Source organism: Drosophila mojavensis, unplaced genomic scaffold (genome assembly GCF_018153725.1).
Source record: "Drosophila mojavensis isolate 15081-1352.22 unplaced genomic scaffold, ASM1815372v1 contig_49, whole genome shotgun sequence".
NCBI classification, from domain to species: Eukaryota; Metazoa; Arthropoda; class Insecta; order Diptera; family Drosophilidae; genus Drosophila; species Drosophila mojavensis.
This window is the reverse complement of record NW_025318872.1, coordinates 2747506-2771766: the sequence shown is the minus strand read 5'-3', so window position 1 is coordinate 2771766 and position 24261 is coordinate 2747506. Positions and strand designations below refer to the sequence as shown.

The window sequence follows — 24261 nt, the reverse complement described above, 5'->3', positions numbered from 1 at the left end:
ATAATATATAATATATAATTTATAATTTATAATATATAATAAATAGTAGATAATAGATAGTATGTGCGCAAATAATAACAAATTTTCTCCCTTAATCCTTTCTTCAAAATCTTTTCTGTCCATTACAAAATATATTAATTAAATTTAAACAAGAAGCAAACATCATCAGCATATGTTTTATTGTTGTGTAAATAACAACTTAATTAATTAGCTGTTAGCATACAATTTCGAAGAGAGCCAGAGCCTGCTTCACTCTCTCTCTCTCTCTCTCTCTTTCTCCTATATCTATCTATCTCTCTCTCTCCTTCTCTAGCTAAGATAACATAATGTTAAGTTTAACAGAGCCCGCGCAATTTAAATTTAAAAGTAGTGCAACCCACAGAAACAAATCGGCAGGCGGGCGCTCTGTTTACAGTCCACGATTGGGGCTGCTCCAATCAGTCGGCCGCTTGCTTTCAGCCAGTGCAGAGGTTGTCGCGTGTTTGCCATCCGCTCTTAAGATATTAAAACGTGTGTGCGACGATATTATTGAAAAACGCCGACGCTCGTACACCTAAACAACGACATTGATGGCTTACAATCTGGGTACCTATTAAACGGGGGCTCAGTGTGCGGGCGTGTCGCGCAACTTGAATATATATCATTATATACGTGTATATATCAGTATACATATATTGATGTGAATAAAACCCGTTCCGTTTTAGTTTTTTTGCGTGGTAATCACTACAACTCCGGCGCCAGGTCACATTCGTTATCAGATAATCAAAGTAATGCAACTTAACATAAAGTGATGTGATTTCAAAAGCCCTATGATAATAATGTAATAAAGGCGTTTATGAACGTGCACATAAAAACAATCCACATTATGAGTGTTAATCATTGTAAACGTACTGCAAAGCCTACAGCAATGAATGATTAGTTGATCTACTAAATTTTCAAACATTTTTGAATATCCTCGACTTATGGTAGCAAATTAATCTTTTTGCTGATTACTTGTTAGTTAGTAGTACAAATAAATTAGTTTTAGTAACAGCTTTTATTATTATCTGAGTGACTGTTCTGTAGGAATTATGAATTCAATCTGATTTCTGATCTTATATGCCTTTGCAACGATCTACATACAAAGCTCTCATTATAATTATAATAAGCATGTTTAGACATTTGACAAGCGACTAAATAGAAGGAGTGTGTATGAGCAAAGCTATTTGAGGACAACGTTTTTAGAATATTTTCCTTTGCTAGTATGTGTGTGTGTGTGTGCCCGTGCATGGCTCTGTACCAAAAATATGCGCCATTGCCGTAGTCTCTAACATCGTCCATTTTTACGTACGCAAATAGTTTTTGTTTCTGAAAAATTGTATATTTTCTATTCAAAATATTTCTGTTGGTTGGCATGTCTTCTTAGTTAGAGAGGTGACGTTTGAAATATATACACATATACATATATGGTAGAGTATGGCATAGTATATATATATCATAAGTAATTTCAGTAGTCAGGCCCTACGCAACGCATGGCCTTTAATCATCATCAAACGTCAAGAGAAGAGCCGCACATGCAGTTACCTAATCTTCACTTGGCGTGTTTGGTTATTCAGGACAACAAATATATATGTATGTATATGTGCATAGCTTTATATATAGAGAATAAATATTTTCAAAAGACAATTGAAATATATTTATATTTTGAATTTCGGAAGCAGTCCGTTCTTTCGAGGAATTCTAAATGCGCGCGGTATATTTGGTTTTGAATTCGTATCTGTTTTATATGCTATGAGCAGGTTATGCGATCCATTTGACATTTTTATTGGGTAATCCTTTGTTTATTATATAAGTTCGTGAATATCTAAGCAAGATACTCGAAAAACAGCCATCATCTTGTCATTGTATGATCAAACAACACTAAAATACCAAGATCACACATAAAAAAAAAAAAAAAAGCAAGAAAATAACAAAAATTAGCACACATAAACATGCTCGTACATAGTACATACTGTAGAGCCGAAAAATGAAACAAATTTTAAATAATTTGCGGCCATTTCTATGTGTGAGCTAGTATGTATATGTGTGTGTGTGCTCGTAAGTATGTGTGTGTGTGGGGCAAACCTAGTAATACATCAGACTTATTTTAGCACAAAGCCCCGAAAAAAATATAAAATACATTAGTAAATAAATTCACAGCCGTCGCACACTTGAGGAATAGATAGCAACAGCTGCTCGCCCCGGGCCGAGCGAATGGGTGGGTGGCAAGGGTGGTTCCAAAGGAGTGCGTATAGAGTGGGGCGCCATCATATTAACTAACGATTGAGCGATAAGCAACACCGCATTTTATGTGTCATGAGCGATATAATTTTAATTGAAAATTCCACTTTTTCGAAACTATAAAAAACATGCATATGAAAAAAGTATGCTTCCTTGTTAATTTGTAAATATATCAGTGTAAGGGATTGAAAAATAAAATAATAATTATAGAAAAGAAATAATAAATCAAAGAGACTATTACATTTTTGATTTGCGTAAACTAAAGCAAATAGTTGCATTGTAAATTAATATTATCTATTAAATTATTTTACTGATAGTGTTAAAAAGAATGTTTGAAACAAATTATTATATTGAGAAGTTTTGCTTTAATTTGTACTCCTATAAATACGAGCAAATAAATTATATACTACTACTACATATTGTTGTAACAATCTGTTAAATATTTCTGTTACAGTTCATTTATTTCGAGCCGTGTTCCACTTACTTCGCGTGTACCACCTTGTGTACACTAATTCGATTCTATTGATATACCCAACATTCAATGATATTCATATTTCCTAAACGTCTCTTTGTACAATGTATATACTGTGCACGTGGAAGTGGGTGCGCGCAAGCATAAAATTTCTATTTACACTATGTGGCAGGCAGGCAGGCAGAAAGACGGAAAGACTGAAAGGCTGGCAACCCAGTCGTCCATCAGCCAAAATAAAAAATAAGGAAAAAACAAAAACCATCAGCTATCAGCTAGCCGTCAGATGTCGAATGTGCATTTAAAATCCATTACGCTATATTTAGTGGCTTTTCTAGCCATTGTTCCATTCCATTTTCATTTATTGCACGATAAACAAGTGCACAACTTTTGTCTTGCCTTCAAGACAGGTAGTTTGTCTGGATGTGTGTGAGTGTGTGTGTGCATGTATGTACATAGTATGTGGGACCCGGTCACATTCGTGGTTGAGCTTGTCGTGTGTGTGTGTGTGTGTGTGCGTGTGTGTGGGTCTGTGTTAATGCTTTGGGGTACATTTTGACAGTGCGTCGCTAACAATAACAACAAATTTACAAATCAGCACAGTCTTCTGATTCCGTTCACACTTTTGCATGTGTGTATGCATGTATGCATGTGTGCGACATATAAGAAAAGTTTCTTTGATTCGGTTCTTTAAGTAAATGCCTTGATCGGAAATTGGCTTTTGAGAGTCTAGTTCCAGGCTGTGATTATTTAGCATCGACTGCATCATGATTCATGACATGTGAATCTGGTTCTTTTTTCTCATTACAGACTATGATAATGAAACTAGTTTCGATTAATTGACTCGCAATAATGAACTCAGAATTCGTTTTTATAAACTTTATTCCTTACAACGAAAAACGACAACTTTTAACTAAATTGAATTTGAAATAGGTGTAAATATTTGTATTTTTTAGCCATATTAATAATATTTATCCCATTGTGCAAGGCACGAAATCGCAGCGACTTGTGAACAGATAAACCAAACAAAAGTAAACGCAAAGTAAATTCAGCTTCCAAATTTCAAATAAACGCGTCGAAAGTGGCAGGATAGATATATGTATATATATGTAGATAGATAAACAAGTATATATATAGCGAGATACACATAGAAAACACAGCTTTATAGCAACTACACATATGCACCTGTAAGCAGCAGAACGTAAACAATGAACACGTATTTTGAAAATAAACTGAATTTTGATAAAACAGCCAGAGAAGCGAAGCAGTAAGGAAAAGGTGATTTCTATTGAAATTATGTAATTTATTATGCAAATCAAAAGACCATAAGCAATAGCAATTAAAGCAAAGCTTGTGCGTGATATAGAAAAGCAAATATAATAAAATAATATTTAAATAAAAATAAAAGAAAAGCCGCAGTATGCAGAATACATCTTCCTCGTGTGCCTGGTACTTGCCTTGGAGCTTGGCCGCTCAGCAGCATCATCACAAGCTGCTGGCCATGCAGACGCCCTTCGCAGACAAGGTGCCGCCAGGTGCACTGTACGCTGCACAACCGCAATTGCATCAGCCACAGCAGCAGCAACAGCAACAGCAGCAACAACAACAGCAGCAACATCAGCAGCAGCAGCAGCATCTGCTCCAGCAACAGCCGCAGCAGCATTCACCGAATACTGCAGCAGCCCCACCCACAAACTATCAGCAACCCGCGCTGCATCCAAGCGCCGGCACCCATTTTCCCTTGGCGCCTGGCTACAATTTCAATCAGCCGCTGCTTAATGCTGCTGGCCAGACGAGCAGCTATGCAGGACAGCCTCATCCGACGCACAGCCACTCGCAGACGCATCTGCTGCAGTCCTCCATGTTCCCGCCCCTTTCGCTGAGCGCTTACTATTCGGCCGCAGCAGCAGCGGCGGCTGCTGCAGGAGCTAATCATGCCAACGCTGTCGCCGCCTTTGGTGGCGTTTCATTGTCGGCACAACAGGCTCTGTTGGCTGCTGCCACCGTAGCCGGCTCAACAGGCATGCCGCAGTCGCCGCCGGTCCAAGTGCCGGTCCAAATGCCCGTACAGGTGCCCGTATCCGTGTCGGTGCCGCGCCCAGCACCGCCGCCCGCGTGTGCGCTGGTGCAGCCATTGAATTGCATGCCTCAGGATCTGCAGCATCTCTCTTCCATTAATCTAAGCCTGGGCAATGTAATGGCCCTGAGAAATCATGGAGCTGCCGCCGCCGCCGCCGGACTCACATCCATCAAAGCGCTACCAAACCCAACGTCTCTAACAATTAACAGAAAGGTGAGTCAAAGCAAAAAGTGCGAGTCCTTCAGTCAGCTGAAGCGACAGCGCAATGCTCTGCATTTTTCAATATAAATATTGAATGTTCAATTGATTTTTTTAGAAATATATAAATCTTTTCTAAAGTCTATATATCCTGAAATAGTATTGGAGACGACAGATTGATAGTATTACATAATAATTATATGTGAGAAAATAGACAACAAATTACAGAAAGTTGCATAGCTCTTTTATGAACCTCGTTTTGTTACATCATATTTTAAATGGGTCTACGTAGAAAACAAGATTTTTAATGTTATCTTCAGGTACATAGAATTCAAGCCAGAATCTTTATTTTTTATTTTGCCTAGATTCGCAAGATAGTCTCTATACTCTTCCGTCCTATCCAGAAGTACTTATGCTCTTGAAATGAACAGAAGTAAATTTCCCTATTCATATAAGCTTAATGATTGCCAAAGTTAAGGTTGAATTGTGTACAATGTGATCGAATGCTACTTTAAAACTTAACTGAGCATTTTGATCAAACTGGTCTCCTAAACGGCGTGTCATGATTTCTGATTGCCAATGAGAGAGATAGAGAGGCACGCCGGCAAGCAGGCGGACGAACGGACGGACGAACGGACGGACGGACGGACGGACGGACGGACGGACGGAAAGCCACCTGCAATCAAGCACTTACGCGAAGGTCATCGAGAGACAATTGATGTCAGTGCCTGAGAGCCGGCTGAGCAGCTGCTGTTTACGTTGAAATGAGCCGTGCTCTTGAACCATAAGTAAGCCAGTACATATGTCTGTATGTATGTTACATACATGTACATTTGTATCTATCTATACCTATGTATAGATAAGCATGTGCAATGCATGCATTACATAAATATGTAGATTTATTGTGAGCTCATCTTTAGCCACCTTTCATAAATGATTTATCGTTAGTTTGTGTAGCCATCTAAGCATTGCTCGATAGATGAGTACACAGCTTTTTTCAGTTTAACATAGACATGTACACATACACATACATATATGAATTTATTTATATAGATTTACCTATTTAATTTCTATCTTCACTTAATTTATTCAGAATCGCTAATATAGATGCTTGTCTATGCACGTTGTTGCAGTAAAAAATAATTATTTTATTCCAGTCTGGAAGGCGTTATTTTTGCAAAGATTTTTTTATGAATTTCCAACTACACTGAACGTATACAAATTTTTAAATATTTTCCTTTTTGTGAAGAATATAATATAAGAAATTTTCTATATTTCTAGTTGCTGTTACGAATCAATTAAATATTTATTCTCATCATTATGAAATTATAATTAAAAAAGTTAGAAGCTAAATATATTTTCGCTGAAACGGATTTTTGTATACTCTCTAGTTTTTTAATACATATATGCAACACACATAGTATAAATGAATAAATCTTGTTTACTATATATATAATTAGAAAAACTAGCATCTGTGTTTTCTCTTCTGTTTATAATCTATTAATGAAATCTTTATCTTAAATAACTGGATTAAAAATATAAATTATAATAGTTATACGAAAAATATAGAAACAGTTGTTTTTTATTTCAACTAATACTTCAATACTATTATATAAATTTCTTTTCCTCTCAGTTACCTTACTTCCATTATTCTCTTCAATGTGACACACCTACATATAATATCTTTGTTTTGAAAGAGCTTTGCTCAAAAATCTTTTGTATATTTACGGATGTATTAAATTACTTTATTTTAATTGTTCACTTCTACATAATACACATTTCTATGTTGCTTTACCTTGCGTATATATAAGTAGTTTTCTTTGGAAAATGGGCATTATTTGGAAAACTCTTAAGTGTTTCCAAATATGCTGTTTACAAACTAAAGCACGAGAATAAGCAATATCTTATTTACAACTTAATTATATTACATACAGCCTGTTTTGTTTAGGCCAGCTTGATTTATTTGCTGCTGCTTAGTAAACTATTTAAATAGACAGGCCACATGAAAAATAAATTAATCGAAATTAATTAAAAAAAAAAAAAAGAAAAGTACATTCAAATTTCAACAACCAACGTCGGAAAGAAAAACAATTGTCTAGCGGATGTACAGACGAAAACAAGCAATACTTCGCAGACAAATACGGGTCGATACGTGTGTATTATCCAACAGATCGAGTGTTGAGCATATATATATACAGAGATCTTAAGTGATCTCAAATTGACTTTGGCTCATTATTATGACAAAACTGCATCATGAAAGCCTCTCAGACAACCAGACAGACAGTCAACAAGCCGTCGAGCAATAATGTTTGGACATTCACTTTAGCAGCCATGTAACGACAGCGCGATTGTAATCAGAAATTGCTTATTACGATCTCTATAGTATATATTCGTATAAGTATTTGTATGTAATATCTGTGTGTGAGGCGCTTCTACTTGTTCGTCGTTCGCTGTTTTCTATAATTGCTAAATACCTGAGTTTACTCGACTCGACGACGGTGTGTGGGGCAACAAATTAGTAAGATGATATCATAAAAAACAAAAGTAATTATGCGTTTTCTGTTTAATAAATAAATAAATACTATACTAATACTATTTTTGAAAACCGACAATCCGCAATCTCCTTGTGCGATTGCTTTGCTCGGCTATTGCCATAATAATAAAGACCTTTCAGATTTTCCGCATCGGTACGCATGCTGCCACTGCCGTTGCTGCTGCTGCTGTTGGTGTTGGTGTTTTTCATGTTCCACAACGATTTCCACAGTCTTTTGAATTGCATAGGTTTCTACGAGTTGGTCAAGGTTTCCCAAATAGCCCATAAAGTAGACAGCCCGCCTTCCTCTCTCCGCTCTCCGCTCTCCGCTCTCAGCTCCCCTCTTCGGCCGCTTGTGTTTGTCTTCTTTACAAAACAAAAATATATATACATATATTCATAATACGCATGTTCAGCTTAGCCGAGAGATATATTTGCTTACGACTGGCCCTTGAAAACAAGTTGAGTCGCAGAGCGCTCTAAGCAGCCGAACGACAAGCTGTCTGTCATACTCTCCTTGCAGCCGGGTACTACGCTTTCATTGCCGACTCTGTTAGCCATTGAAATTGAAGAGAAAAGAAAATGTTGGTAATGTCATAAGTTGGAATAGAGCTGCAGTTACAAACTGAGAGGCCTTCAAATATTTCTACATATCTCTATTACATTTTCTACATTTGGAACTGGAAAAAAGACGGCTACTAAGTCTAGTTTCCGTAGAGTATACAGAGTATACTGATAAAAAATCAAGTAAGTTGTTAGTGAGAGCCCCACTTCAAGCTACTTCCTATATACAAGTCTATATATATTTTAGTGTTCCACTAGTGAAAACTAAATTTTTTTTTGCAATTAAAAATTTAATTTCACATATTTTAAAATATGTTTGACTATATATTTGGCAACGATCTTTATCCACACTAAAATTTATTTTTAGTTTTTTATTCAGTTTTATTATTATTCTACGTGTCAAAATTAGGACAAAAAGTGAAATTTATTGCTGAGATTATCTATCAAATGAAATGTGCAGAATCACATTTGTTTCTTATTAACAATTATTAACCATTTCTGCTCATAAACTAACATCAAAACCTCTTTAAGGGTTACACTTACTCATTTCAATCACACTCTCCATAATACATTCAAAGTTTTATTTTGAATTCAATAGAATTTTATTTTGGTGTTGCTGTAAGGCATTTTCAATGTGTTGAGGTAATAAAAATTCGATTTTTGATCATTTATATCAATTTGATTATCTCTCCCTAGAACAACTGATATGGAATGATGGATGTAGTTTTTGCAATTTATGAGTAATTATTGTATGCATGCAGATAAACATTAAATGTTTTGTAAACATGGCTTCCTATTTTTCCGCACGCTAAAGAAAACAAATAAACTCAATTTGTAACTATTGATTGAAGCAAATATTAAAGATTTTAAGTTGATTTTGGCTCTGTTGTTTTTATTAAAAATCAGAAAACAGAGCATCATGCTATTCCTGCATTGAATGTATCGAGCAGACGAGGTAGTGGAACTTCGATCAAGCGATTCGATATAGCCATGTGTATATATAGACTTGGAAGTCTATGGAATGGGCAGATCAAGTCTGTTTTATTATCAATAATTCTTCAATTCTGCATGTAATTATTTGTTCATTGTAATATTAAGTATTTTTAACGAATTTCTGGTTTAGATTCGAAACAATTTACATTTCCAGCCCGATTGGGGATTTCTCAAATAAGAAAAAAAAAAGTAAAAAAAAAAACAATAGAAGAAAACAATGTCTTAAAATATTTCGAGTTTAATTTGCGTCAGACTCATCAACTAACTACAAAAATAACAATTTTTCATTCAGAAATACTGTTACTTGTTATTAATACAAAATTAGAATTCTGACAAATATTGCTTTCGTTCTAATGTGCTGAACATTTCAAGAAAACCGAAAAATAAACCGAACATGTTCAGTAATACATCGAATTTGAGAGGCAAAAGCATTTGCATGTAAGAAAATGACACAGATATAGAATACATACATACATGCATATATACAAGAACATCTAGTGTACATCAAGGTACTATCAGTCTGGCTATCCATCACTGGCAGCTGTCGACTATTATTTGTAAATCTCTTCCGTTGTCATAAAAACAATTATGTTCGGAAATTAACTATAAAATGAAATACGCAATAAATATTTATATAAGCAGCCTTATTGCACGACAGATTTACAAAAATAATTAAAGTACAATTCTGAACGATGAGTCGACACAAATAAGTACAATTATTAGGGTTTGCCATTGCATTAAATTAAAGACAATTCTCAGGCTGAACCATCAAAGAAGTCGCTAAATGAGGTCTCATCCAATGCAGCCTGATTGTTTTAGCCAGATTTTTTGTTGCAGTGCAGAACTAGAATTCACAGTATTAACGCAACTTTGCTTTTATAGCAACTGGATGTTGTCAATCAGATATGGTTAGCTAAGCAGCTGGAGAGCCAATGCACTCGAGTAGAAGTCTGTGTGGACATAATAAGCGCTCTAATTAATAGCAGGATTCCACATAATCCGGTTCTGGGAGACGATCTCCGGCAGTAGCTGACGTTTAGCTGAAAATGTTTAGCCATCTATTTCCACATTAGCATGGACCACGCAATGCTCTTGAAAAGTTGATAATTAAAATCAGCACGTGGTCACGTGTGTCCATATATTTTGTTTTCTTTTTCCATTTCACTGTTATGTTTTTTCTTCGCTTCCAGCTGCCGCACACGCATTTTGCTTTAGCCACACGCCCGTTTTTAGCGCCTTGCGCAATCAAGTGTAGAAAGATTGTGTCGCCTGCGAATGTATACACATACATATATATTTATACAATACTACATAGTGTTATATATACGCATATACGTGTTGCTCTATCTCCGTTTCACAGTGGGTGTATTCATAAATATTAGCTGTGACTGCTGGCCGCGTCGCGTCGCGTCGTGCGTTCGCTTGGAACAATATAGGAATCGTCTACCGAGCCCAGGAGCATCCAATGTACATGCAGAAAATCATACATATACATATGTATACATATATACACATATATGCGAATATATATGTGCGTAAGCACATGTGAATGGTCGCTTGCCAAGATCTCTGGCAACAGGTCTCTGCCGTTGAATGATTCAATTAATTTATAAAGTCTTTCTATATGAACATCATCTCATGGATGAGTAGAGCGCTACAATATACACAACCTCACCAGAGGCTGTGTGTGTGTGAGTGGGCAGAGTTCAAACATTTCATTCATATTCTACTCATTATATTCTATACGAACATAAATGATTATTGATTATTAGGAAACATAATAATAGCGTGTTCTATTAATTAGAATAGTTTCAAATTGTATGCCTAACTAGAGCGTTTTCTTTGGTCTCAGTTTAATACAATATGAAGTCACATCTAAATTTAAACTAAGCTGCCCAAAATCCAAGAGATTTTCGAGTGAATCTTTTGTCTATGGGGCTGCTGGGATGGATATTGTGCATTTGTTACACGCTCTGCACATGTGGAGACGGCATCTTCAACTCGCGTAAAGATGCTGCTTAAGGGAAATTGACCGACAGGCCGTCGGTGTCAGAATCAGAGTCAGAGTCTGGTCTCCCTACAGCTACCGCAGTCCGCTGCCCTCCCGCATAGTTTTATTTTGATTTTTCATACTGGGTCACCTGGTAAAAAAAAAAGAGTTTATTTGGATTTGTTGAATAGTCTTTTCTATCCGTATGAATACAAATACATAGTACTACATAACATTGAATTTATAATTTTATTTAACTGGATTTCATTCCGTAATGTTTTTAAAAACCACTTTTTGACAAACGTCGATGAAGAACTATTTAGTGTAAAGTATAAGAAAGAAAATTATGAGATGGTATTTTTTAATAAATACATTTGATTGAATTCGCTAAAAGAGAAAGCGCAGTTTGTATCTTCAAAAATTAGGAACTATATTAGAAATAGCAAAGGTTTAGATTTATGTCTACTATTTACTTTAAGTTACTTTGGGTTACTATTAGCCTCCTCCATAGATTGCTTTAAAAACTTAAGAGCTACAATAACTGTCAACGATCGACTAGCAAAACAAAATTAGATATATCTGAATGAGTTTCAAATAAACTGTCTTACTATTGTATTAATATTTTTGATCGAGTATTATGCAGTCGCTTAAGCTCGACTGTAATCGTCGTGCTCGACTCTTCTCGTTTTGGGCATGCTGCTAGTTTGTATCATTTGTTGGGCGCCCTGCCAATGAAAGCACAGACAAAAGACAAAGGACAGGCAGCCAGCCAGCCAGCTAGCCAGCCAACCAACCAGACAGTCACTCATCGGAGTCGACGAAAGAGACACAAGAACTAACTGAAATGCAAGTATCTATTCCAAATAGCATATAGTATACTTGCACTCTCTGTCCATATGCGTATTCATATGCATGTGCATGTGCATTGTGGAATAGAATAGCTTTATGCCCGTATATTTCGTGGTAAATAATTCGTGTCGTAGCAAAGTGGAATTAGTGCTCGGCAGACCACTTGAGCATTCACATTGCAGTCATATGCTTCGATCAAATTATGGTCAGATAAAACACACACAAAATGCCAGACACCAAAAATGTAAATTTAGAAACAAATACAATTCGTGATGGGTTGTGATGGGTAGGAAAGACGCGTTGCTGAGTTGAAATTCCTACGTCAAATGAATCTTCAAATGAAATCTGGCCAAACACTTGATCTTGCCTGCATTAGAAGTCATATTTCTGTTTAGGCCAAAACCATACGCAAATTTAGGGTGCGCCTGAGTTCTCCTAATCCCAGTGAGCTCATTCCAACTATTTATAGTTAATTTACAAATTGACTAACGCAAGCTAATCAACAAAGTCTTTTTTTTTTTTTTTTGCCTTCTACTTTTAGCTGACAAACGTTAGCGAGCTGGAAAAGCAAAAGGTAAAAATACCCGAGAAGCGAAAAACCGAGGACACGGAACAAATTAAAGATTTGAAAAAGGTAAGCAAGCGCGAAAGTTGTTTGGGAATTACAGCTCATGCACAACTATATAATTAAAGGCAAAGTTGGAGACAAAGGCCTTGAAGGCCAAAAGACCTGGATTCACTGATGAAAGATACCAGGAAACCTCATACTATATCGAAAATGGTGGGTAAACAAAAAACGAGTGCAAGAGCCCAATCAAGATTTGTGTCTGGTCATAGGTCTACGCAAGGTGTATCCATATTACTTCACCTTCACGACCTTTACGAAGGGCCGCTGGGTGGGCGAAAAGATATTGGATATATTCTCCAAGGAGTTTCGCGCACATCCAGCTGAGGAATATGAGCGCTGCATACAGACCGGCACCCTGACCGTTAACTTCGAGAAGGTGCCCATTGACTACCGGCTGAAACACAATGATCTATTGGCCAACATTGTGCACAGGTAAGCCAATGATTGAATATCCATTGAACATCACTCGCCTCTGTAAAGTGTTGTCTAAATATGAGCATAGGCAATGCCGAATAATCAAATAACTTCATTGTCATCTATCTTGTGAAGTTTTCTTTACTTAATCGACTTGCTTCTAAAAACAACAACAACAACTACTACAACAGAGCATATTTGATGTTGACCATCGTATAAATTACTTACTCTATCGACGCAGCATTCTCAATTTGTATTATATATATGTATATATACGTATTTAGCCAACCATTTGCCCAACTATGCAGTGCACATAAAATGGTGGCAGCAAATGCAGTACAGATACAAAACTTGATCGAGCCAAATCTGTTTACCGATTTCCCAATGCTTATGGACAACTATGTTTATTTTCTTAAAAGAAACAGAAAAATAATACCTGATGAAAACTAAATATCCTTATAGGCCGTTGAACAATATACCCTGTAGAATTAATGTGCATAGAAAGACACGCATTAGCGTCAGTAATAAAATATATTAAACATAGTTTGTACAACAAATTTGATGAAATTTAGTTACCAACATAAGCATTTCATGTCAATCTAAATTTATTACGCTACTTATTCATATTGAATACATCTCATAACGTAGCACTAGACACCCAAATAGGCTAGAGTCTCATCAAAATTACTTAACTGTCCACCCACGTACCACGACTGAAGTGATTACATCCGTTAGACCTTCTCTCCTGGGCTATGACTCACTACACTAAATATGTTCCAAAATTTACCACCTTTCCACCAATAACCTAATTTTGTCTGCCCTATATTCCCCTAATGTCATAAAAGGCAATTGCTGTGCATATAAAAACAAAAAACAAAAACAAAAAAAATTAAATTAATAAATACAAAAAGTCTTTATTTCATATAATTATAAAAGCCTATCCCAAAAATTTGTCAAATTTTCCAAAGGTTTCTAATAGATTACTTATTTAAAGGGCATACAAGAATCAGAGAAACTTCGCAGAGCAGTTGATCTGCACTTTTCAAATTCTCATTTATATGATATATATGATATAGTTGATTGTTTACCACAAAATCTATAGACAATATTATTTAAAAGACTACATTTTTTCTGATAATGTAACTTTTGGAAAACCAGATCTAACACGTATAAATATTCAATTAAACAATATACATTATTTGCATACCTGTAAGCCCAAAGGAACAATGACAATTCCCGTTTTAAATTCGATTTCGTAGTTTAAAAACCATAAGAAAGAGCACTTCGACTCTTGATCTCTTGGATTTACTTGCCTAAAGTCATACTCTTTTTAAAACCAACAGAACTTATAGCCATTCAATATTTAGAAAGGTATAGTCGTATTCCTTGGTAATGGAATTTACACATCTGTAATAAAAAAATATATAGTCAAATTCATGGTTAATCAATTTTATCACAATTTGTTGGCGCCTCATTTAACTATAAATAATATATAAAGACTTGTAATTAATTTGTGTTTTTTTTACATCTATGGCTATAGAATATCAACTAGTTGAGTTACCCCATATGGCAGATCTAGCCTTGTTTGTTTCTCATTTATACGACTTAATTTATGAGGACGTGAACAGTAGTTGCATTGAAAGCACTGAATGGTTACATATATCTAACTAAATGTGCGCACTCATGAATATATCTTTGCAGACACGAAGTACCCGTCACTTGCCAACCAATCACAATAGTGCATATGGATGAGGACATTGTGGTTGTTAATAAGCCAGCCTCTATACCAGTAAGTGGCTTAAACGACTGCCATATTACAATCGATTATGCGTTTCTATGAATCTATAAATCTAGATAACAATAAATTAAGCTAGATCCGTCATCAAATTTACAACTAACAAACCATTTAAGGAAATTGACTAGTTGACGTTATACTAACTCACGAATATTCTGAATAGGTGCATCCATGTGGGCGGTACAGGCATAATACTGTAGTCTTTATACTAGCCAAGGAATTCAATTTGAAGAACCTACGCACAATTCATCGGCTGGATCGGCTTACGTCGGGCCTGCTCTTGTTCGGCCGCAGTCCGAAGAAGGCGCGCCAAATGGAGCAGCAGATACGCAACAGACAAGTGGAGAAGGAATACATCTGTCGAGTGGAGGGCATTTTTCCAGAGTGAGTACACATCTATGCCCAGATCATGGTAGTTGGATTAGGAAATTTCAATTCCATTTATCAGCGGTGTCGTGGAATGCAAGGAGCCCATCGAGGTGGTCAGCTACAAGATAGGCGTATGTAAGGTGTCACAGAAGGGCAAAGATTGTACCACAACCTTCCAAAAGCTATCCCAGAATGGAAAAACCAGCGTAGTGCTCTGCAAGCCACTCACAGGACGAATGCACCAAATTCGTGTTCACCTGCAATATTTAGGTATAGAATTCAGAAGGATATATAAGTATATTCTATAGAAATTAATTCTTCTACTCTCAAAGGCTTTCCTATACTTAATGATCCCTTGTACAACCATGAGGTGTTCGGGCCTCTCAAAGGCCGCGCTGGAGACATTGGGGGCAAGACGGACGACGAACTCATACGGGATCTCATTAATATACACAATGCGGAAAATTGGCTGGGCATCGACTGCGACTCGGACATATCATTGTTTAAGAATACTAAGGATGAGACGGATCTGGAAAGCCTGAGCAGCGATCAAACGTTTGGTAAGATAACAGCAAATATTTACCTACTAGGAGTATTTCAATATGAATATTCAATTCCTCAGCCGTGCATCACAGCGATGATGACGTGGGCGTCAATTCAAGAGAGACTACGCCGCCATGCTCGGAGAATCAGCAAAGCGCAGAGGCCCTCAAGCAGCTGCACTCAACAAATAGCAGTCCAGTGCTCCCGGCTAAGGCAGATGCAGCCACCGAGCCTTCGGTCCCGAATGAAGTCCCCACGGATCAGGCCGTGGCCTCCGATAAAGTGGTCATTGACAAGCATTGCTATGAATGCAAGGTGCACTATCGAGACCCCAAGCCTAAGGATCTGGTCATGTATTTGCATGCCTGGAAGTATAAGGTATGTGTGGGTAGAGCTTAATAATCAGATCCCGAAGCTACAGAAAATGATTTTCGATTTAGGGTCCCGGCTGGGAGTACGAAACTGAACTGCCGAGCTGGGCGCTGACCGACTGGGATGACTGCGAGCTCAACTCTGAGAAAGCTGTAAATTAAATGGATTCTTTAAGTCGGTCGTTCACGTAGTTCTATTTATAATATGCCTTAGTTCTCAAATATCACCAAACAACACAAGACGATTGAAATGAAGAACCAAACAAAAACAGTGCAATAAACAATGACCAATCTTTGATGAACCAAACTGACCAAATATACACATATACATATATGTAAACAGTTCGCAGATATACTTAATATCATATTTAAGATCATAATGTGCCTTTCAAATTGGTATACACACAAACCTATATTCATATATACACATATATACATATACATAGATGCAATGGCACGTAATCCCTTAATTGCTTTAGATGTTATCCTCATAGTCAATTTTATTGGTATTAGAAAATTAGATGTATACTCTATATCAACCAAAATTTAAACAAATCAACAACAACAAATTCAAACTAATCAAACTATGTATACACATAAGAGCTGAAAAGACATGCAATACTATTTCAAGTTTTCTTAACACTCACACTTAGCTATATTGAGACATAAGTATATGCATTACTGAGGAGGATCCCAAAAGAAGAGTGGAGATTCGTTAACAGCAGGTTCCAGTCACTTAAGAGCCTAAGGACCCATAATGTTAAGAACAGAAACAAAAACAAACAAGTATAACAAATACGAATCAAACTCGTGCCGCACTTCAGTATACATTTGCCTATTGAAGACGACAGTGAATGAACAAAACATTAAATAAATATATAAAGAAATTGAAATAGATAATTTTATATAAAGTACATTATACTTATAAGTGCAACACTTATACATACGATTATTATTATCAATAAATTTTACAAATGTTTCTTAGAAAAATGCTTAAATATTGTGTTTCTTTTTAACTATTAAAATTTTTGATCTCATGTATATATATACATTGTCAAATTTAACTGGATTTTCCTGAATCAACTCGACGTGGTCCTTTTATATATATTTTTCAAACAATCAGGTAAATATTATTATTATATTATTAATCAGAATATATTATCTAAAATTTATTATTTTGAATTATTTTTATTCAGCAATATAAATTGCTTAATAAAAACTCTTTAAATTAAATAGATTGACTATAAAGGGTTTAACTCTCTTTCGAAAGTTTTTTCATAAAATGCAAAGGGTTAGCTCGTTTGAGAACTTAATCAACTCGAGAAATAATGCACATGCGAAATATAACTTTCTACGCCCGCATTTAACGTGGGGCCAAGTCCAGAGTTGCGCATTTTCATTTTGCATTTTGCATTTTAGAAAACTCTACGAGCAGTGAAAACTTTATTGGTATAAGAACTTGCATTGGGGTCTCGTCCATGGCTGCAGCAGTAACAAAATTAAAGTTAATTAACGTGGCAGTAAAATTAAAAATGCATGTTACTAAATAAAATGCAATAAATTCGAAATTCAGCTGGTCTGCAGCAAAACTCCCATCCTAATTGCAAATAAGCCAAAGGGGTCCAAATAGTTACGGGCAGAAGCGGCGAGAGCAGTCTAATGCACTTACGGGCTCGCTGAAGTTCCTGAATTATTTAGCAAAAGTGTAATTAAAATAAAATAAAAAGTACACATAGTGTGGCTGAGCTCGAAATTAAATAAGTTTCTTTGTGGCTGAGTCTATATCTATTCGGTTGGGGGTCAATTCCTTATGCGGTCAAAATTCAATGTAAATGGTAAATTTATCAATTTATTTAATACATTTCATTTAAGTTATATATATTTTGTATATGCTTCACATATGCAACGAAGAATTTAATTAAGTTCATATAAAACCAACAAGAATATTTATGCATATTCCATAGAGACGGCCTCTTGTTCTCTTTTTACCACAAATTTCCTATGTCAGCGATTTTGCTAACAGCCAACAGACTTGGCGCAGAGAAAACGTTAGTGAGGTGTTTGGTTTTGTCCTTTGGCATAGCTTGAGCTTCAACGTGGACAACAAAGGTGCAAAATAAAAGCACTCCATAAAAGACATATTTGTTAACATTTTTGGGCAGCTTATCTAGCTGCTGGACGACACTTGAACATTATTTATTGCGCCTCTATGGCCAGGGTGTCGCAACGAAAGACAATAAAATTTGACAACTATAAAAGCAGAAAGGATAATTTATATGCACATGTATAGGGATAAGACGAGGTGTACCAAATTTTTGTGCATATGCCTTCTGTACCCTAAAATGTAATCAAATAAACTTATGCTCAGGCACAATTAATTTATTATTTACTTAATTGAAGGCCAGCAAACGTTGAATATGCCATATATAATAAAATTGTATTTTGGTTTATAAAAAATAACACATATATATAATTCTACAAAATTTGTTGGTTATACGCTCCCTATAAAATATAGTGCATTCATTAAAAAAATTATAATATTTACTAATTATATTTATTTTACTTAAGCCAACAAATTTAAAAAGCAACAGCTGCATTCTGTGTAATGTAATCGATAGCATCTCTTGTTTATGAGCAATCGATAGTTGGCTGTATCGATGACCCGCATACATTCTTTTCATAATTGTCATTCACACAAAAGGCAAAATAAACCAATACCAAATAACACCGGGAGTTTTAATAATATAAAACAAATTTCTGTTCGTTATATACAAAGAATTTAACATGATTCATGATATTTTACTATCCTGCATGAGCTTGAGCCGAAAGGGAATTGGCATTAAAAGTTTTCTTGTGAGTGCGACAATTTAAAAATTGCATATGTTTATTTTCATAAACCATTTAATTTTTAGACAACAAATGTTGTTGAGGAATTCATGCATCCTTGTGAGAGAGCCATTTTTGAGAAAATTATTGATATCTTAAGCAGCCTAAGTGAAATTGTACGATTCGCAAAGTTCTTTGGAGGCGTCAGTCAACGCGACATTTCGGACTTCTCGGATGCGCATGGTAAAGAAAAGCGCTTACTTTATTTACGGTTTGATTTAATATATCTTATTTTATTTAGAATACTCAACGGGTTATTACCTAAGGAATTTCGCCCAGGGCATCGAAAGAGCTCTCGATGATTATTATAAAGAAACAGCAGAACTGGAAACTATAACCGAACAAAACACAACACATTCTTTAAATTATATTTACAACTCTCTGGAACAACATCTACCAATTATAATTTTTTTGCGTAAACTAATTAACGATGCCAGAATACAGGTATGTAGTTAATGGTAAGCCTTATGCGAATAGAATACACTAAATGTTTATTAATTCAGAAACTAAATGGCTGTCAGCTGCTAGAAAATCTGCATGTCTCTTATGATCACGGAGATATTCGTCTGAAAAAAATAATCAACAAGTAAGTTTTAAGAAACTACACTGTAATAAATTAGTTAATGACTATTTTTTAGAGTTTCGAGGCCCGTAAAATTGGCTTTCTTGTCACACCTGACGCACTGGCTCTTGTTTGGCATTATTGATGATGAATACGCCGAGTTCTTTATTAACTATAGACCAAACGAAGGCGTTGCAAAGAGTTCCTGTGATAAATCTTACACAAGCACTAATAGTCCGCCGGTAAGAAGATAACCATTTAGAATAAGATCTTTGATAATATTTGGAAAATGTACTTTGCAGAGCATATTGAGCGAGGAGGAGATATGGCAATATGAGATCAGATTTAGTCAGTTACCAAGCTTTGTGTCAGCCGTTTTAGCTGAAAAAATATTATTCGTCGGACAGACGGTACTCGTTTTTAAATTAGATCGACGCAAGATTAAAACTGATTCTTGGATATCGAAATCGCAAGCACCATTCTGTGATGATATCGGTGAGCTTTGGAATGGTAAGGAGGGAATGTTTTGTAATCTGATTGAAGACCTAAATCAGGATGATAAGATCGATGTATTTGAATTGGAAAGAGCTATTAACCAAATCAAAAAATACGTTAGCCAGCGTTTGTCGGAAATAGCAGTGATTGAAGATGATTTGGAGCGTCAATTGTGTCTCATCAAAGACTTTTACCTGTTGGGACGAGGCGAATTTTATTTGGAATTCTTTCGTCAATTATATGAAAGCTCAGAAAATTTTGCAGAACTAAATAACAAAAACTACACCAAAGCTTTTGAGGTAGGAATATCTAAATTTTATTATTTTCAATTAATGTAAATATATGTAAAACAATTATTATTTTGTATAGATTGCAGCAAACGTAATGGCAACTGCTGATGATTTGGAGAACTTTTCATTGAGTGTTCAGAAAACAACCATCGATTTAGACGAGAGTTGTGAATTTGCATTGTTTCAAAATCTTCATCTGAAATACATATATAAATGGCCATTGAACCTTTTGTTTTCACCAACGACGATAGAACGTTACAATACCGTTTTTCGTTTTCTATTAACTGTTCGAAAAATACAGTACGATCTTCAACTTGTTTGGGCTCGTCACAAATGGACATCCAAAACTGGGAATCCAGTCGATATCAAGATTATTAGTTTACGGAATCATTTAATGTTTTTTTTGGACAACTTACAGTATTACATACAGGTTGATGTACTCGAATGTAAGACTAATAACAATCCATATATACCTATTTCTATTGATTCAATTATTACATTAAAATTATAGGCCAGTTCAGTATGCTCATGAATGTGATTGCCAGTAAAGCCGATTTTGAAGAAATTCAAAGAGCTCATTCAGTATTTCTTGCTAATGTACTTTCACAATGCTTTCTGCTGACAGATGAAACGGATAAAAAGATAAATACTTCACAGCCAGCGCGTCATTCCCAATATCCGGTTTATGGAACCATCCTCGAAATATTTAGTTTATGTGAGAAATTTAGTGTAGTGAATGAAAACAATTTAGATGATGTCGACAGGCTCGAGGATAGGTAAGTGGAGCAATATTAAGCGTTAATGTACTTATTTATATATTTTTTTCTTTATATTGTAGATTTAACGTTGCCATCTCTGGATTAATAAAATTATTGGTTAACATTAAGAGCGCATCCAGTTTTGGTGCACTTTCGCAGCTCTTATTAAGATTGGATTTCAATCGTTGGTTTAGTTTAAAAAGACATGAAGTCGCAGCACTATAAATAAATCAAGAAACGCTTTTAACTTAAAGTTGCAAACGTTTAATGTCCTCCATACGGAAATCACTTCTATAAAGTAAACAGAAATAAAATATCTGTAATGTGAATGTCTTGAAATATTTCACTTTACCTTAAAGTCAGAATAGTGCGCACTTCATTTGGTGTCAGCCGCCAAGATGGCATGTCGCTATTATTTTCAGGATTCCAATATTCAGCCAACTCTGAAACCTTATCCAAATTCAAAAGCGTTGCGATTTGTGACAGACGCGTCATTTTATCGCGCACTGACCAGGAAGTTGCGCCCGTAAGATATGTACCTAGGGCTCGCACTTCCTGGTCGAGAACAAGTCCACCAAGCTACAAATTAAAACGATTAATAATATCATCCAAACATAGTATCACCCAAAATTACCCGATTAAATGTGCTTTTCTTGATTGCGCGTTCCAAGCGGTTGGTCACTTCAGTAGCCAAAATACTGACGAGCGCGTCATAATTACGTGGACTTAATGCATTTTTAAATGAATTTAATAGTCCATCTAATTGTACAATGAAATACTGAACAAATGTTTCCCCAGCCTCGTAAGCGGACAGTTCCTCCTATATGGACAGTTCCTCAAATAATTAGTAAAAATATAAGGGCATAGGCTTTAGTAGTTACCTCTGTTAGATGATGGCTATAATTAAGGAATTCATCCACCCAGGGATTTAGGCGTGGTCTTATCGCACTTGACCTAAGCTGCTGTATGCCAAAGTCAACGGTTGCCTTTAAAGCATCGCGAATGGCTTTCAGCTCAGTCAAGCAGCTGTCTAATAACTGCCTCTCTAGAGGTGATATATTAGGGAATGTTCCGGCTATCTCCTGCTCCATTGTCTGCCATAGCGTTTCAATATATTCCGTCGACATATCAGCATTGTTTAACTGAACTATGAAATTTGTTCGAACACGATCGGCGTCACTCGAATGCAGTTTGCCCTGCTGCAAACTCGTCTGTATTGCATTGTAAGCCTGCGCCAAATCAATATAGCCCGAAGGATACCCATTTTTTAAAGGAGCTTTTAAAGCAGACACAAAATCACCATCAAGGCACGATGCAACATTGTTGATTACAGCACAGGTACCATTGATAGATTGTGTTGTCAAGGCGCGTCGTATCGATTTACGCAATATAAAGAAGACGTCATCAACCATAGACGAGCATTGCTGGCCGACTTCATAAGTGTCCAATCCAATGGCTTTCATCACGCTTTCTTCCATAAAATACCTAGTAAAATACAAATTATTACAAAGTGAAGGCACAGCTAGATATTCAAAATGGGTACCTTTCAAATAGCAAGTATGTGCTAAGAATTTCTTGCATGTGGCGACTTAAGTCACAATGCTTCACAACCCGTTCATACTCCTTTAGTACCATGTTTTGTGCATCCTTATCTTGTAAGCATGTTTCTGCATTGGCCTGCCGATGGAATGTTTAAATTAAACTTTTAGTGATATGTAAAGCATATCTATATAAATATTACCTGCAAACGACGACGCATAAATCTAAAGTATAATTCTATTCTTGAGTGCATCACTGTAATTTCGGCTATTATAGCATCTATATCCTTTGGGTTTAATTTATCTATAGAACCGCCCGAAGGTTTTCTGTAGTGTCCCAAGGACTGCATACTACTGTTAGCCATACTCGAGCTGTTTGGACGCTGAGAGCTGTCGTTGACCTGTTTAATGCGATATTGAATTTGGCGATTTTTGTTGAATTCCAACAGCAAATTCTTAACTTCTAGATCACATTCTCTTTGCAAGATGGTCATCATGTTAACCAAAGAAGTTGATCTAAATACGACAAATAAAATTTGATAATTATATCTCGTAGTTTACGACATTTGCGAACTTACTCTTGGCCATAAAATGCTTCTATAATCGGCTGATTGACTTCAACAACGCGTGCGAAGTTCTCCAAAATCGAAGTTAAGCGATCGGCATAGGCCAAATGTTGACGACGCTCAGCTTTTGCAATATCTTGTGCATTACGCAGCTCTTTTTGGGCCTTGGCCGACAGCTTTTGGCAAATGTAGCCACAGAATTTCTCAATGCCGATCTTGTGGCAGCCAACCAATGGAAATATCTTGAAGAATCTTTCCACAGACGCCAAATCGTCTTGTTGGACAGCCTCATCAAAGCGCTTGGAAATCAATTCTCTGATCTTTTCAGTGGCCTCCTCGAGTGTGTGCACAGCATCGCTCACTGACGTAATAGAACCCTGAACATCATCCGCTGTGCGTTGCAAAAGCTGTTGATCCATTGCCAGAAAGCGAGCGATATGACCAGCTCCCTTTTCATAATCCTCTTCGCTGATAGCTTTCACTACGCCCTGGCTACACAGCTGCAGGTCGATCAGATCGTGTACCCGTTGCTGGCATTCGGAGGCCCGACATCTCGCTAAATCCAACCGACGCACCTTAGCACTAACGGACTCAGCCAGCTTTGCTGTGTTTACAATTTGCATGTTAAGCTTGTTGGAATCGCTCTCAACGGTAAGTAAAGTGGCCATAGCTCGGCCGATGCCGCTTAATTTTGCCTCAATCTGACATTGCTTGGACAATGCAGCTTCGAGTTTGGCATTTACATCTGCCTACAAAAATTCTTTCCTTATTAACTGTCAACATTGAAACCCGAAATTATACTTACTTCTTTTTCTGCAATACGTTGGAGGCTTTCATCCACTTTTTCAGTTGTACTTATATCCAAATTGCGGATCATTTGGCTTAGATCTGATTTACTCATTTCCATTTGGAATACTTATTTTTGAATGTAGACATAAGAAATAAAACTTCTAATTATTAGGGCCAAACTGTTGTTTACTATAGATTTTACGTGGCCGACTAAAGAAATAAATTCCCATAACCAGTTCGTTCATTTAGTTCCTTGCTTTTGAAACATATGACACCTCAGAATTTTATGTTATTAACAGCGCACAATAATTGTTAGTAAATT

The 24261-nt window shown here is 36.2% G+C and overlaps 3 protein-coding genes and 1 long non-coding RNA gene across 7 annotated transcripts; 2 read left to right on the top strand and 2 right to left on the bottom strand.

Annotated features, from left to right (window-relative positions):
- The first annotated feature begins 417 nt into the window (after window positions 1–417).
- LOC6577972 (RNA pseudouridylate synthase domain-containing protein 2) lies at window positions 418–17053 on the top strand. 4 transcript variants are annotated; one of them, XM_032728872.2, is made up of 11 exons: window positions 426–585; window positions 3980–5021; window positions 12477–12569; window positions 12629–12716; window positions 12773–12995; window positions 14679–14766; window positions 14936–15156; window positions 15221–15411; window positions 15474–15701; window positions 15764–16062; window positions 16125–17053. In XM_032728872.2, exons 2-11 carry the CDS (start codon window positions 4149–4151, stop codon window positions 16215–16217), a joined length of 2397 nt encoding a protein of 798 aa, XP_032584763.2. In that variant the 5' UTR covers window positions 426–585; window positions 3980–4148; the 3' UTR covers window positions 16218–17053. The 4 variants fall into 4 exon arrangements, with proteins under 4 accessions (XP_032584765.2, XP_032584763.2, XP_032584760.2 ...); XM_032728869.2 differs by having other exon boundaries at window positions 426–767; XM_032728870.2 differs by having other exon boundaries at window positions 426–820.
- Window positions 7552–8485, bottom strand: LOC122757334. Its single transcript, XR_006357334.1, has 2 exons — window positions 7982–8485; window positions 7552–7905 (listed from the first exon to the last, which is right to left on the bottom strand). It is a non-coding gene; the product is annotated as an uncharacterized LOC122757334 (long non-coding RNA).
- A 1678-nt stretch (window positions 17054–18731) lies between the features above and the next one.
- LOC6577971 (gamma-tubulin complex component 4 homolog) lies at window positions 18732–21375 on the top strand. Its single transcript, XM_002003866.4, has 9 exons — window positions 18732–18908; window positions 18968–19124; window positions 19183–19385; window positions 19445–19527; window positions 19580–19745; window positions 19806–20297; window positions 20368–20734; window positions 20800–21064; window positions 21127–21375. The coding sequence occupies exons 1-9, from the start codon at window positions 18840–18842 to the stop codon at window positions 21269–21271; spliced, it is 1947 nt and encodes a 648-aa protein (XP_002003902.1). The 5' UTR covers window positions 18732–18839; the 3' UTR covers window positions 21272–21375.
- On the bottom strand, window positions 20663–24167 carry LOC6577970 (conserved oligomeric Golgi complex subunit 4). Its single transcript, XM_002003865.4, has 8 exons — window positions 23956–24167; window positions 23163–23899; window positions 22788–23100; window positions 22590–22723; window positions 21928–22531; window positions 21681–21866; window positions 21399–21625; window positions 20663–21337 (listed from the first exon to the last, which is right to left on the bottom strand). Exons 1-8 carry the CDS (start codon window positions 24055–24057, stop codon window positions 21295–21297), a joined length of 2346 nt encoding a protein of 781 aa, XP_002003901.2. The 5' UTR covers window positions 24058–24167; the 3' UTR covers window positions 20663–21294.
- Window positions 24168–24261: the final 94 nt, after the last annotated feature.

What these genes read in the sequence shown, in the direction of transcription:
- LOC6577972 (XM_032728872.2), top strand. Translation starts at nt 4,149, where the DNA reads ATGCAGAATACATCTTCCTCGTGTGCCTGGTACTTGCCTTGGAGCTTG. An exon ending in CTCTAACAATTAACAGAAAG is followed by an intron (nt 5,022 to 12,476) that starts GTGAGTCAAAGC and finishes TTCTACTTTTAG; the next exon opens with CTGACAAACGTTAGCGAGCT. An exon ending in TGCATGCCTGGAAGTATAAG is followed by an intron (nt 16,063 to 16,124) that starts GTATGTGTGGGT and finishes TTTTCGATTTAG; the next exon opens with GGTCCCGGCTGGGAGTACGA.
- LOC6577971 (XM_002003866.4), top strand. Translation starts at nt 18,840, where the DNA reads ATGATTCATGATATTTTACTATCCTGCATGAGCTTGAGCCGAAAGGGA. An exon ending in GGACTTCTCGGATGCGCATG is followed by an intron (nt 19,125 to 19,182) that starts GTAAAGAAAAGC and finishes TATTTTATTTAG; the next exon opens with AATACTCAACGGGTTATTAC. An exon ending in GTCGACAGGCTCGAGGATAG is followed by an intron (nt 21,065 to 21,126) that starts GTAAGTGGAGCA and finishes TTTATATTGTAG; the next exon opens with ATTTAACGTTGCCATCTCTG.
- LOC6577970 (XM_002003865.4), bottom strand. Translation starts at nt 24,057, where the DNA reads ATGGAAATGAGTAAATCAGATCTAAGCCAAATGATCCGCAATTTGGAT. An exon ending in GAAGCATTTTATGGCCAAGA is followed by an intron (nt 23,101 to 23,162) that starts GTAAGTTCGCAA and finishes TGTCGTATTTAG; the next exon opens with ATCAACTTCTTTGGTTAACA. An exon ending in TTATGCGTCGTCGTTTGCAG is followed by an intron (nt 22,724 to 22,787) that starts GTAATATTTATA and finishes TTCCATCGGCAG; the next exon opens with GCCAATGCAGAAACATGCTT.